Source organism: Musa acuminata, chromosome BXJ2-10 (genome assembly GCF_036884655.1).
Source record: "Musa acuminata AAA Group cultivar baxijiao chromosome BXJ2-10, Cavendish_Baxijiao_AAA, whole genome shotgun sequence".
Lineage (NCBI taxonomy): Eukaryota > Viridiplantae > Streptophyta > Magnoliopsida > Zingiberales > Musaceae > Musa > Musa acuminata.
The window spans coordinates 32,433,159-32,448,083 of record NC_088347.1 but is presented as its reverse complement, the minus strand read 5'-3'; the positions used below and the strand labels follow the sequence as shown (position 1 = coordinate 32,448,083).

The following is a 14,925-nucleotide window of genomic DNA, read 5'->3' as shown; positions in this document are numbered from 1 at the left end:
TAATAAACTAATAAAGACTTAGTTATACGAAATAACTCAAATAAGAGACAAAGTGGCCCACGTGGCCCACATCTAACCGTCGTTGGGGGTACTTCAGTGAATGATGACACTGTACAATGTCTCGAATCGGAATTCGCATCGCACGGGGAACAGAGAAGGGGGACGAGAGACGAGGAAGTCCGATCCGTGGCCGGTGTTCATCGACAGGGAGTAGAGCCTCACTGACCCTTCCTCGTCGGATTCACCATCACCGGGGCCCTCATCGTCAAGTTCACCGCCTCCCCGGCTGGTTCGCCCATCTTTCCTCTCCGATCTCTCCATTCTTTTTCTTATTCTTCTTCTTATGATCCTTCTTTAACTCCCTTCTTTTTTCTTGATCTGCAGATGAGGACGCCAAGAACTCCCGATTCGTGCAGGAGCTCAATCGGAGGTGAGCAGATCTTCCGACTTTTAACCCTAATAATGGTCGCATGATTCCCAATGCGATCTAATCGCGATTTCCATCTTGACGGTTAATACGGATGTTTGCCAAGGGGGCCAATCTGGTTAGGCGTGGGAGGATATATTAGTTGGGATGGATGATGCGTGTGTGATGGGATTCTTGTCGTAGATTAGTTCTTGGAAGATCAATCTATAGTCAAACTAGATCCGATGTTTAGGCCTCTGCCATTATATCACTAATCTGACTGTAAGGACCTCTTTAATGCGATGAGTGTGCGATAATAGTTGCTATAGGCTCACCTTTTGTTCCATCTTACTAAATTCCATCTTCAGTTTCTTCTGTTCCTCGATTTTTTTCACCCTGATTACTAGTAACAAACAAAGTTGACTTATATAATACTGTTAGCACATATCTATCTTCAAAGCCCTCTATGTGGAATTTATATGCTGTTGTTACCACGTATCTATCTGCAAGCCTCAGGTACATCATGACATGTTAGGTGCTAATTCCTTCCAGAATTTAACCATCTCTGGCCTTTGCTTTGACCAATCATGTAGTTTGTCATGTCCAGTACCTGGCTTGACTGTTATTTTCATCGAGTTTGTGTCATTATGTGGTTGGTTCAATGTCGGAGTTTGTAAATTGAGATAGTATCTCTGAACTGAAAGTAAAAAGTGGTTTAATTGTTGTGCAAATATTACTGCACTTTAATCTCGACTTTTATATTTATTTATGGATCTATTCTTGTTTCTTCATGTGATATTTTTTGAAATGCAAGAGCTTACTGAAAAGCTCATTTTTCGAAATGCGTTTATGCCCAGGCTCAGCATATCAGTGCTAGATATCCATTTGGGTCCTAATTGCACTGCTATGGTGGGGGATAAACCAAACAGGTTGTCATTGTTCGTCACAGGGGAAGGGATCTTGCCCGTCTTTGTGAATGGCAATGGACTATGGAGAAGTAATGAATGGACGATGAGAGAGTGGTGATCAGTTGATACTATCTTAAAGGTAAACGCCCCACCTGAGCTGAATTTCCTCTTTTTTCAAAGAATTTGGCTAGTCCAACATAAACGTCTGTGAAGATGTGATCAGGAAGTTGTTTGGATATAATTATTCGATTGTACTGCTTGGTTTACCTCCTCACCAGTCACCTCTCTCCATCTGTCTCTCTCCTTTCTCCTTAATTTCATTCAATATTATCGGGTGGAAGAAGTTAAACAAAGCAAATTAATGAATGCTGAAGTTTATTCTTTTTCTACTTACTGGGGTAAATGATAGTATCAGCATACTAATGACTTGGAAAGATTGAATTTATTGCATGATAGATCCTTTTGTATTATCAGGTCTAGGAAACAAAGATGGATAAATTAGTAAATTGGTACCAGGATCTAGATGTGGCTTCTGGACAATGAAATGTTGAAATTAGTTCTGAACAGTTTTTTATCATCACATAATGGTTCTTAAAGGCCTGTTAATCTATCACAATATTATTGTATCAGACTAACAGAGGCCTACAAGATTTCTGCTCGACCTGATTCCCACATATAATTGACCCAACAAAGGTAAGGTAAAATTCTTGAGAAGATACTTACACAACCCTTATACCCAAAAACCTATTGAACCCTATTAAGATTTTTTCAAACCTATTTGTTCAGGTAGTGACCAAAGCAAAGCAGCAGTGTGCAAGTAAATCTTGTAAATATTACTTTTCTTTTCAGTCATTACCTACTTTGTGATTTCATCATCAGGTTATATCAGCTAGATTGCAACTCCTAGAGAAGTTGGGAAATTTGAAAGGATGTTTTGCAAATGTGATCAAAGTAGTCCTCCCAGGTATATTTTCCTTTATCTGGAGTTGAACTTTCTGACATATTTTTAGTTCTCATTAAATACCCGGCTTCCAACTTTGATGTCATCAGTCTGTTAGACTAACTATAATTTGAACAGCACTATATCCTTTCTTCTCTATTTAGTACTTCACTAATACCAAGTATTATGTAGAAAACAGATATCATTTTACTATGTGAATCTTGTGCACAATATTAATAAAAAAGATCACATGAATACTGCATAAACAATAACAGAGATCGCATAGCGGAGTGGATATCGCGTTAGACTCCGGATCTAAAGGTCGTGGGTTCGAATCCCACTGCGATCGTTGTAGCATCTGTTTCCCTGTTTTTGTTTTTGATTTTTTTTTGTCTTTAACCAAATCACAAAGTAGGACCACAAACATTTGATGGTAAATTTTGACGTTACATGTGGTGCTGTCCTAGATTTTGCCATGCGTCAATGTTGTATATTTTCATTTGTCTTCTAACTAAATCATAAAGTAGGACCACAAGCATTTGTTGGTAAATTTTGATGTTGCATATGGTGGTGCCCTAGATGTATATTTTCAGTTGTAGCATCTGTTTCCCTGTTTTGTTTTTGATTTTTTTTTGTCTTTAACCAAATCACAAAGTAGGACCACAAACATTTGATGGTAAATTTTGATGTTACATGTGGTGCTGTCCTAGATTTTGCCATGCGTCAATGTTGTATATTTTCATTTGTCTTCTAACTAAATCATAAAGTAGGACCACAAGCATTCGATGGTAAATTTTGATGTTGCATATGGTGGTGCCCTAGATTTTACCATGCTTCCGCATTGTTACACTGTGATATGTTGAAAACTCTCGGTAACTAGTTTACTGGTCTCATTCTAACATTAGTTTTTGTCTCTTCCATATGGTAGCTCTGTTTCATCATGTTGTTGTGGACATGGTGATGAGTAGATTTTTACCATGATCTGATACTATATGATGATATTGTATCTTCAATTAAATCATTGGTGGTAAAGTTTGAGCTACATCTGGTGTCCTAGAATTTATAGTGAATTTGTTATGTTACTTTATGATGATCTGTTGATAAACTCTGTAATTTGTTATATTCAAATAGCTGCTTTCATCTCTTTGCATGTGCTGACTGTTTCCTCGTGATATATGTATTCCGTGATGTGGCACTGCACTATGATAGTAACTTCAGCTAAATCACAAAGTATAGGGCCACAGGCATTTGATGGTAAGATTGTGGATGTTCATGATATTACTTTGTGATGATATGCTGAGAACCCTCAGTGACTAATATGATGGTCTTATTTAAATTTTATTTCTTGGATATGGGAACTCTGGTTTTTAATGGTAGTGTGGTCAAATGATAGCCTACAATTTTACCATGATGTGATATATGATAATATGGACAGTGATGTTGCCAGCAAACAGAAAGTAGGACGGCAAGCAGTTGCCAGCAACCAGGAAGCAGATGGATATTTTTGGTCTCACTCGCATCAGGTGGTAATACTTGCGGATGGTTTACATTGGTAAAAACAGTTCATTCTCTTGTTTTTTGTTCTTTACTGGTGCGGCAATGCCTTTTTCAGTTTTCTTTCGTTCATCATTCTTCAGTTCAGCAGTGTCGACTGTGCTGTTGATTGTTGTAGCTTTTGCTTCTCTGAGTTTTGCAGCCGAGTGGTTTTAGAGAAGAAAAGATCCTGTCTAAACCAATCAGAGATGTCCAGCTAGTCGGCTATAAAGGAATAGAATTATGGGATGACGCAGAAGTCAACCGATCAATTTTAAGCCTAAGCGACAGGCGTTCAGATTTAATATTTGCTACCTTTGTTTCCACTGTAACATAGAAAAGATTTGAGCAGGATTGCTGAAAACATGTACGAGTTCCGACATTCTACAAGTCTGAAACTAGCATACCAGGGTCTCCAGAATTCCAAATCAACTTTGTTTCCACTGTAACACAAAGGAACCCATCCAATGGTCGGAAAAGGCTGCACATGGATCGCCCGATCATTCCTAGGACGAGTTTCTTGGTGCTCACATTGCCTTTTGAGTGCCTATGAAGCATGAAGGTACTTAACATATCTTCATCTTATCACATGTTCGACATTACGGTTTTGCAAATCCAGATTTCAGTAGTGACACTGAAGCTGTAATCAAGCTTTATCTTCTGGTAGTCAGATATATTATGTTGAAAGAAGTACAAATCTGCGAAAGCAACAACCTACATATGCCTCATCGGACGCAATTCTCTCGACAGGGGGTGGAATTCGAAGATTGTGGCCAACAAGGTAAATTTAGAGTTTTTGTTTTTGCGGTGCAATAAAACAACAAATTTTAATTTTCTTTCAGGTCGTATCTTGGTACAGGAACACTCACATATTGCAGGAAGTTGTGGAGAGCGAATTCCACTCTCATATTCTCCAGCTAGTGAACTCTCTGCTCTCTACATCACACTGATCTCATGCTCCCGTGGTCAGGTGGGCGAGAGTTGGAGAGCGGGCAGACGGCCATCGCGTTCACGCCGCTGCACCAGCTGGAAACCGACGGAAGGACCGGCGCCGTCCAATCGCCTACGCGGACGTGGACGTGGCCTACATGCGGGCGGTCGAGAACGGAGCGGTACCGGTGAGTCCGCCCCAGGCCAAGAACTGGGGGCAGATGGTGGTGCGCTGGGAGAACTACTTGGTGGAAGCCCGTCGTCCGACGTGGCGATGCGTGGTCATATTTATCGCTCTAATGGATTATGGTATTTATCTTTGGCAAAGGTTATCCAGAAAAAGTCCCAACGCTTTTACAGGGAGCATTTCTTTTTTTTAGTTTCTTTAATTTACCTGGGTGCCACTAGAACAATTATGTCATTGTTATTTAAGAGCGTGTCGTATTCGATTGCATAATAAAATATATCAAAATTATTCAAAAATAGAAAAATTAATGAAATTATTATTATGAATACGTATCGTATTTATATATCATGTTAAAAGATTATAGTGAGCTTCCCTACAGAATCAAGATTCTAGAATTTAATCGAGTATAAAGATTGACTACTAAGTTTTATCTTTTTAATAGGAAATCGTGTAATAAAAAATTGTGAATTACTGTGAACATTTGATCTGCATAATAAAAACCAGGTTGCAGGTAATTAGAATTTTAATCTAATCATTGGACACCCAAAGATTACCTGCAAAAAAAGTAATATATAATTTAACAAGACCGTACAAAATTGAAATATTGCATTTACTTCGGTGTCTAATGCTGATCATATTTTTTGCTTAGTTTGTGATTGATAAGCTCGACTCATGATATATAACCATGAGAAAGAAAAGAAATTGACTATTAACCGCAAAAAAATGTTCTTCAAAAAAGAAGCAGAATAAATTTAAACCCATCAGTTTCTTCTCTCTCTTTTTTAGAGCTCCATTTGACAATTTTGCCCATCAACCAGTGTGACGGAAGCTGGAATGTTCGAATAAACCCGCGAGAGGGTTCTCGAAGCGCCCAGTGGATGAACGAATCGTCTCCCGCTTTCCAACTCAAACCAGCTTACGGGTGATCGAACGGTCAAAAGCTCAGTGTCAGAAGCTTCCCGAGACCACAGCCCTCCGATATAAAACGACGCCCATCCCTTCTCTCTCCTTCACATAGACAAACCGAGAAAACTCGCATCGAGCGAAAAGCTTAGTCGTCGTCTTCTTCTTCTTTCGTTTCTTGTGGTATTTTCTAGCTGTGTGATCGATGGCGAAGGGCGAGGGGCCAGCTATCGGGATCGACCTCGGCACCACCTACTCGTGCGTCGGGGTGTGGCAGCACGACCGGGTGGAGATCATCGCCAACGACCAAGGCAACCGCACCACCCCATCCTACGTCGCATTCACCGACACCGAGCGCCTAATCGGCGACGCCGCCAAGAACCAGGTCGCCATGAACCCCACCAACACCGTCTTCGGTAAGACCCTCCTTGTCCCTGCTTCGAACATGCTGTGTTGTGTCCGATGCTTATCTGTAGTCGTTCGATGGTCTCGATCCGTGTTTGATGGATGGAGCAAGGAGCGAGTTCTGATCTCTTTGTTGGTGCAGATGCCAAGCGATTGATCGGCAGGCGCTTCAGCGACCCCTCCGTGCAGAGCGACATGAAGTTGTGGCCCTTCAAGGTCATCGCCGGCCCCGGCGACAAGCCCATGATCGTGGTACAGTACAAGGGCGAGGAAAAGCAGTTTTCCCCAGAGGAGATCTCCTCCATGGTGCTCACCAAGATGAAGGAGATCGCTGAGGCCTACCTGGGCACCACCGTCAAGAACGCCGTGGTCACCGTCCCCGCTTACTTCAACGACTCCCAGCGCCAGGCCACCAAGGACGCCGGCGTCATTGCCGGCCTTAACGTCATGCGGATCATTAACGAGCCCACCGCCGCCGCCATCGCGTACGGCCTCGACAAGAAGGCCAGCAGCTCGGGCGAGAAGAACGTGCTCATCTTCGACCTCGGCGGCGGCACCTTCGATGTGTCGCTCCTCACCATCGAAGAGGGCATCTTCGAGGTGAAGGCCACCGCGGGTGACACCCACCTCGGCGGAGAGGACTTCGACAACAGGATGGTGAATCACTTCGTGCAGGAGTTCAAGAGGAAGCACAGGAAGGACATCAGCGGCAATCCGAGGGCTCTGCGGCGGCTGAGGACGGCGTGCGAGAGGGCGAAGCGGACCCTCTCCTCAACCGCTCAGACCACCATCGAGATCGACTCCCTATACGAGGGGATCGACTTCTACTCCAGCGTCACGCGCGCGAGGTTCGAGGAGCTCAACATGGACCTGTTCAGGAAGTGCATGGAGCCAGTGGAGAAGTGCCTGAGGGACGCCAAGATGGACAAGAGCAGCGTCCATGACGTCGTCCTCGTTGGGGGTTCGACCAGGATTCCCAAGGTGCAGCAGCTGTTGCAGGACTTCTTCAATGGGAAGGAGCTTTGCAAGAGCATCAACCCCGACGAGGCTGTCGCCTGCGGTGCGGCGGTGCAAGCCGCGATCCTGAGCGGAGAGGGCAACGAGAAGGTGCAGGATCTGCTGCTGCTGGACGTCACTCCTCTCTCCCTCGGGCTGGAGACCGCTGGCGGCGTGATGACCGTCCTGATTCCGAGAAACACGACCATCCCCACCAAGAAAGAGCAGATCTTCTCGACCTACTCCGACAACCAGCCGGGAGTCTTGATCCAGGTCTACGAGGGCGAGAGGGCGAGGACCAGGGACAACAACCTGCTTGGCAAATTCGAGCTCTCCGGCATCCCTCCCGCCCCCCGCGGCGTGCCTCAGATCAACGTCTGCTTCGATATCGACGCCAATGGGATCCTGAACGTGACGGCAGAGGACAAGACCACCGGGCAAAAGAACAAGATCACCATCACCAACGACAAGGGGAGGCTGAGCAAGGAGGAGATAGAGAAGATGGTCCGGGAGTCAGAGAAGTACAAGGCGGAGGACGAGGAGCACAAGAAAAAGGTGGAAGCGAAGAACGCCCTGGAGAACTACGCCTACAACATGAGGAACACCATCAGGGACGACAAGATCAGCTCCAAGCTTTCGCCTGGTGACAAGAAGAAGATAGAGGACGCGATCGATGAGACGATCAAGTGGCTGGATAACAACCAGCTGGCGGAAGCCGATGAGTTCGAGGACAAGATGAAGGAGCTCGAGAGCCTCTGCAACCCCATCATCGCTAAGATGTACCAAAATGGCGGAGCTGGCATGGACGAGGGTCGTGCCAAGGGCGGCGCCACTGCCGGCGCCGGCGGTGCAGGACCTACGATTGAGGAGGTCGACTAAGTGTGATAGGGTACCGAGTCCTCTGTTTCCGCCATCAAATCAACTGTGTTTTTAACGTTGGTGTCTGGTCATGTTTGACACATCCTCCTACTGTTCCCTGTAAGATGATGACAAGCAATAAATGAACGCTCCCTTTTATTTTCCCCTAAGATTTAACATTGTTGTTTGAATATTAAATTGGGAGAAGGATACGTGAGCTTGAATGTTGATGATCGGAGATAGGCAAAGCTAACCATGACCAAGAATCCGTCTAATCCTGTTTGCCATTGATGGCTTCACCCAGTTCTTGGGAACGCTCCCTCACCACCGAAAGGTCCGATCCCCTGCACTGCTTCTCATGCATCCGATGAGACCAGAACTCCATCAATACTAAAGAGGAAACCGAGGCTCAACATCTCCGCCTTCCTCACCGTGTTCTCTGGCCGCTCCTCGAACACTAACACGACATGTACATGTTCTCCAAGTCGTGTCACGGACAAGCAGCACAATCAAGTTGCAGGCGGGACATGCGAAGCCCCGAGACGCCATTCGCGCTGTGGATGATCTTGCCCTTCGATTTCTCAGTGAGCAGGGAAGAATCGCGCACATCATACGCTGCCCAGCCCCGATGGAGCCACCAGCGGCACCCGCCTTCGAAGATTCGAGGACTCGATCGAGAGCTCATCGTCACGATCGTCGCGGGCGGAGACGAATCCATGGTCTCGATCACCTCCTCGCCTCTTCCGCTCCTACCAATCTGGTAGTGTTGAAGACCCCACAAGACCATCCCGTAAAAGAAACCCTCACCAATTCCATTCCCAAATCCCTGATAAACTGCCATCCCCCACCCTAGAATACCGAGGGGGAAAACCAAGAAAAAGAACGGGCGAAAAGGGGCAGAACGAGCCAAAACCTTGTCCTAACCCTAGAAAAGAACGGATTTCGAGTCTCCCTGTCAGAGGATTTACCTTATGCAGCTCGAAGAAGACGGGGAGGGCTCAAGCGGTGGAAGAATATAGCGCCTCGACGCTCACACGGCGGTCGCCGTCTCCATGTGGGAGTGTCATCCGCGAGGGACGGCAACCCAGAGGATGCCACCGAGAGAGATCGAGGAGGAGAACGAAGAGATGCAGAACCAATTCGGGGTCCACTGATCGGACGGATAAGCACCAACGAGCAGGTGGAATCATCGCCGACCACGTGTCATCCCGTTGGTGCTGAGCATAACGGCTTTAACGACATTCCCGCCATGAGTTCCCGCCTGAAGACCTGCTCTCCATTCTCATTTCTCCTGTTCCCTCCCCACCCTCCCAATTAATCCCTCCCTCCCCACTCCGCTTTCGTTCTTCCTTCATCTCTACAGCTCTCAGTCGAAGAATGGATGAGGAATACGATGTTATAGTCCTTGGCACCGGCCTCAAGGAATGCATCCTCAGCGGCCTCCTCTCTGTCGATGGGCTCAAGGTGCTTCCTCTCCCCTTCCATTTTTTTAACGCATCACATCATTAGCACTCGGTGGAAACAAAAGGCTTGGTGTTTTCTTGATGTGTTTGGCGCTTAATATTGTGCAGTGCATATTGATTGGTTGTGCATGGTGAGACAGGTGCTTCACATGGACTGGAATGACTATTATGGCGGCGAGTCGACATCTCTTAATCTCATTCAGGTATTGTCGGAGGAATCTTTGCCTCGTAATCTCATTGAGTATTATTCATATATTCACATTATTTTTCTTGCACTGAACATGTTTGATATAATAGCTCTGGAAGCGATTCAAAGGCAACGACAAGCCGTCAGAACATCTAGGCTCGAGCAAGGAGTACAATGTCGATATGGTCCCTAAGGTGTAGTGTACTTTTACTGCTCTCTTTTTTATTTAGTTATGGTTTATTATCACTAAATGCACCAAAGGATGTAACATCTTTTAGTGATTCATATAAGGATGCTCTGTTCTAGGTTAGTTTTGGAAGATGGGTATTATTAGCTAGATTTCCTGACCAATTTATGTTAGTTAACCACATTAAAAAAATAGGAAATGTCAAAAATCTCTGCAAAATGAATTCAGGGTGCAAGCAACTCAAAAGAGTGGTATTCTATCTCTGTCTTCACCGGGGATCTTTTTCTGTTAGGTGAGTTCTTCCCAATCTAGTATACATGAATATTGTGGAATAGTGAAAGAAAGCATGTGCAGGAAGGAGAATGTTAAAGAAAATGGTGCACCATGCTCTTGGACAATTCTGTCCTTACAAAAGTTTGTTTCTTTTTCATTTCTGTTATCAAATGTTCAGAGGGATTGGTCATCTTTCCCCTCATCTATCTATTTCCTGCCGAAATAGAACTTGTAATTTGTTTAAGAAATTAGGAAGATGTAATAACCTGATAGAATGTGATTGTAGTTTGCTTTATAAACAGATTCCTCAGAGGAATCCCTCAGACTCTATCAAGATTGAGCTTTTTCTTCATGTTCCCCATGCATTGAAGCAGACAGATCCTTTATATACACACGGCAGGAGAAAAATATCATTTATGAAAACTAGTCATCTGTTAAGAAAGTGTGCTGAACAACAACTATAATGGTACCATGGTCTTTTGTTGATCCTCTTTTCCCCCTCTAGTCTTGCAAATTTGGGATTAAAAGATCTCAAACAAATGTTTGTACTTCGATTTTTCAAATGATTTATACCATATTATTATTTGGCAGTTCATGATGGCCAACGGTGCTCTGGTTCGTGTTCTCATCCACACCAGTGTTACCAAGTATTTGAACTTCAAAGCAGTTGATGGTAGCTTTGTGTACAACAAAGGGAAGGTACAAATGTATTTTCTTTCATCATCTACTATTAGTGTTTGTGATCCACTTCAAAAAAATTTCATTGGATTTCTCATGTTGTTCTGCTAGATATACAAAGTACCAGCCACTGATGTTGAGGCACTGAAATCTCCATTGATGGGACTTTTCGAGAAACGCCGTGCCCGAAAGTTTTTTATCTATGTTCAAGATTATGCAGAGGATGATCCAAAGTCGCATGAAGGACTGGATTTGCATAAAGTTACAACTAAAGAAGTCATTTCGTAGGTCTCTTATCTTTGTCATTCCAAGTTTTTGTTTTATCTAAATGGGCAAAAGTAGCTTAAATCACATTTGATTACTGATTCCACAGGTAGTTCATGTCTAAGTTCCAATAGCAATCAGGGCCATTTTTTATGACAAGGTTGTGTTCATGCTGATCCTTCACAGATATGTGTCTTTTACTAACTAAATTATGTTTGGTTCAAATAGCTGACAAAAAAAAAATTACAGAAGGGTATTATGTGTGCACAAGATCAGAATCCCCTCTATTCTAGTATCATATGTTAGAACAAAACATGGGAGATCATGAGAAAGAATACCTTTAGAATAGAGTTTCAAGTATAAGGTTTGGACTTTATAGGGCATTGAGGGCCTTCAACTGGTAACAAAGTTATTCAGTGGCGATGGTACAATTCACTGAATTTTCCAACCATATTAATCTTATCAACACAGGTAGGCACATTCCAGTTTAGCTTATCCTTCACTGAAGTGCTCCCTTCATCTAACATTCTCTCCATTGAATATTTCACTCTGACAAATATTAGAAGTAATTGCATACAAGTTATTGATTTCTAAAACTTTGCCTTCGTTGCTGCAGCAAGTATGGACTGGAAGACAACACCATTGACTTTATTGGGCATGCATTGGCACTTCATAGAGATGATAGCTACTTGGATGAGCCTGCAATTGATACCATAAAGAGAATGAAGGTAAAACCATTCCTTCCTTACACTGCAATCTTAGATCATGATGGTCTTTTGAGAATCTGTCACACCTACCTGTTCGTCCCATTTTTAGTCTATTATAAACTACTTACTCTTTGAGTTGTGAAACCCCTACCTACTCTAATATTTATGAACTTAGTTGGCCTTGTAATTACCTTAACTGCTCGATTTATGCCTGTAACCTGTAACCTGTATTTCACAGTATTACTAGTTTTACTGACTATTCGTTGTGTTTAAGTGGGTACACAGTAAGTTTATTTTCCTATTGTGATTTCACTAGCTATTCTAATTCAACTCTTTAACTCATATGAAAAATGTAGAAGTTCTCATCATCGCTTTTGTTCTGAACAGCTATATTCGGATTCATTGGCACGCTTTCAAGGAGGTTCTCCATATATATATCCTCTTTATGGTTTGGGAGAGCTTCCTCAGGTTTGTTCTAATCTCACCATGACATTGTTTGAACTTTGAAGCACGATTCCAAGTAATCTGAAGTATAACAATTATTGTTCGGTATAGGGGTTTGCTCGTCTAAGCGCTGTTTATGGTGGCACCTATATGCTTAACAAGCCAGAATGCAAGGTGATAACCTCTGCTTAGTTGATGAAGAAGAACAAAAATAAACCTAAAATATGCTAATGTTCTATAAGACAGGTTGAGTTTGATGCAGATGGAAAAGCCTCTGGGGTGACATCTGAAGGAGAGACTGCTAAATGCAAAAAAGTAGTCTGTGATCCTTCTTACTTGCCTGATAAAGTAAGATCTCTTTAAGTGTATGTCAATTAGCACACACTGAAGTTTTGGTGTTTAAATCAGAATGTGTAACAGGTAAAGAAGGTTGGAAGAGTGGCACGTGCTATATGTATAATGAGTCACCCAATCCCAAATACCAACGATTCACACTCAGTGCAGATTATACTTCCACAGAAACAACTAAGCCGCAAGTCAGACATGTATGTGTTCCTTAATTTGTCTTTTAGAATATTTTTCATTCATTATATTCAACAATGTAAAAAAAAAAAGGCAATAATGCACTAACCACTAATCTTATCTTTCTCTGGCACGTGAAAGCATGCAAATAAATGTTCTAATATATATTATCACTTATAATTTAACTTCCCATAAAAGCCTAATGATAAGTTGGCAAGTTATAGTGGATTGAGCCAACATTTTCAGCTGATATATTACAGAATAATTAACGATCTTCTTTTTGTTTTTATTATATTGATGACATACTTCACTGCTCTAGTTTGTTATGAATTTTTCATTGATAATCCTTCTCTACTCTGGCAAACAATGAATGAGCAAGATTTAATCAGCCTTACTGAAAAGGATTCACTCGAACATTGCTGGATTCTTGTGGAAATAAATCAGCTCTACATTTATTAAATATAGCTGGGGGACCTGTTTTATATCTTTGCAATATTTTGTTAAGGTATTTTCTATTTCTTTTCACAACTATTTTGGCACATACAACAAGAAAGGGTTAAATTTTGCCTAAAAAGAAGAAAGAAGATTGACTGCTCCCATAAAGTTTTCTTTCCTAGAGAAGTGCCTTTTTTGCTCCATGAAGCTACTCCTAAGAAAATGATATGTCCTGATTACTTGCCAATTGATAAAATCCATCTAATAACTGCATAAGAAATATGTGATATTTAGATTCTAACTCCTGTTCTAACTACAGGTACGTGTTTTGTTGCTCTTATACTCACAATGTTGTGCCAAAGGGAAAATATATTGCTTTTGTTTCGACTGAAGCTGAAACGGATCATCCCGAGATGGAACTGAAGCCCGGGATCGATCTGCTTGGACCAGTAGATGAGACTTTCTTCCATATTTATGATAGATATGAACCTACAAACAACCATGAACACGACAACTGCTTCATATCCACTGTATGTATAAGTGTAGCTTCTGAATTTTCCTGCATACAGTTTCACAATTCAAGTCATCGTTCACTAAGCTTTGAGGGTATAACATTTTCCTTTTGCAGAGTTATGATGCAACGACACACTTCGAGTCAACCGTACAAGATGTCATCTCCATGTACAGAAAGATAACTGGAAAGGTAAATTTGAACTGTTTGAAACAAATGTTACAAGCTAATTTTACATATGCTGCATGAGATATGTTTTGGCTTAATAATAGATATGCCAAATGTGCAAGAAAACAGACTTAGAATTCTTGTTAACATTAGTTTGCAATGCTTGCTTTATCTCATAATCAAAAGATGACAAGTCCATACTCTTAGAACGATCTACAAAATCAGAGAGCTTTAGATTTCTAGAGTTCTGGAATTAGAAAGAGGTGAACGGTCATAGGCTTTACCACGAACTTGAGGGTGAAACAGTAAGAAAATTGTAGTTGCACTGCTAAATGCTAACCATTTCTTTTGTTGGTTTCATGCCACAGGAGCCTGATTTGACTGTGGACCTGAGTGCTGCCAGTGCTGCTACAGAAGATGCTTAATCTTTCCTCCATGGATGGCCTATATTAATGATCCCATCTGTGCTTTCTGTTTCACAGTTGAAGACTACATTACCCTCTCTCTTTTTTTTTCCTTCTCTCTTTGATGATGAATTTGAATTCATTCAAACAAGTTAGTTCTGTGCCATTTTTGAGGAGCCTGAAAGCTCGACTAAGTTCCTTGCCTACAATATATGAATCGAATCATCTATGTATTGATTTAATCTCTTCCATTAGATTGGGTTTATCCTGTAAACAAGGATGGAATGAGTTGATGTAGTAGAGGGAATCTCCTTTGATTAGCTAATTGAATCTCTTTCTGTAGTATGACATCCAACAGTCGGACTAAGACTGGTAGATGATGAGATGATTATATGTATCCTATACACATTTTTAGTCCATCATCAATGGGTCATTAAATCATACACCAAGGGATACAATAACGATTAAATCATCGATGGGCCATTAAATCATACACCAAGGGATACAATAACGATTAAATCAACAATAATGTGTCAACCAAATGAAATTGACAAGGCGGAGGTCACATAACGATACAACGTGACCTACTACACTTGTGCTAAAACAAGTAACATCT

The 14,925-nt window shown here is 42.2% G+C and overlaps 2 protein-coding genes, 1 non-coding gene and 1 pseudogene across 3 annotated transcripts; all 4 read left to right on the top strand.

The window, feature by feature from the left end:
• The first annotated feature begins 103 nt into the window (after window positions 1-103).
• LOC135625784 (uncharacterized) lies at window positions 104-5,092 on the top strand (annotated as a pseudogene).
• On the top strand, window positions 2,531-2,603 carry TRNAR-CCG (transfer RNA arginine (anticodon CCG)). The gene has a single exon. It is a non-coding gene; the product is annotated as a tRNA-Arg (tRNA).
• An 820-nt stretch (window positions 5,093-5,912) lies between the features above and the next one.
• LOC103968995 (heat shock cognate 70 kDa protein) lies at window positions 5,913-8,230 on the top strand. Its single transcript, XM_009382388.3, has 2 exons — window positions 5,913-6,223; window positions 6,355-8,230. Exons 1-2 carry the CDS (start codon window positions 6,013-6,015, stop codon window positions 8,085-8,087), a joined length of 1,944 nt encoding a protein of 647 aa, XP_009380663.2. The 5' UTR covers window positions 5,913-6,012; the 3' UTR covers window positions 8,088-8,230.
• Window positions 8,231-8,311: 81 nt separating this feature from the next.
• Window positions 8,312-14,653, top strand: LOC103968994 (guanosine nucleotide diphosphate dissociation inhibitor At5g09550). Its single transcript, XM_009382387.3, has 13 exons — window positions 8,312-9,530; window positions 9,670-9,732; window positions 9,827-9,910; window positions 10,768-10,875; window positions 10,966-11,138; window positions 11,735-11,846; window positions 12,213-12,293; window positions 12,381-12,443; window positions 12,516-12,617; window positions 12,690-12,814; window positions 13,546-13,756; window positions 13,855-13,929; window positions 14,274-14,653. Exons 1-13 carry the CDS (start codon window positions 9,444-9,446, stop codon window positions 14,328-14,330), a joined length of 1,341 nt encoding a protein of 446 aa, XP_009380662.2. The 5' UTR covers window positions 8,312-9,443; the 3' UTR covers window positions 14,331-14,653.
• The last annotated feature ends 272 nt before the right edge of the window (window positions 14,654-14,925 follow it).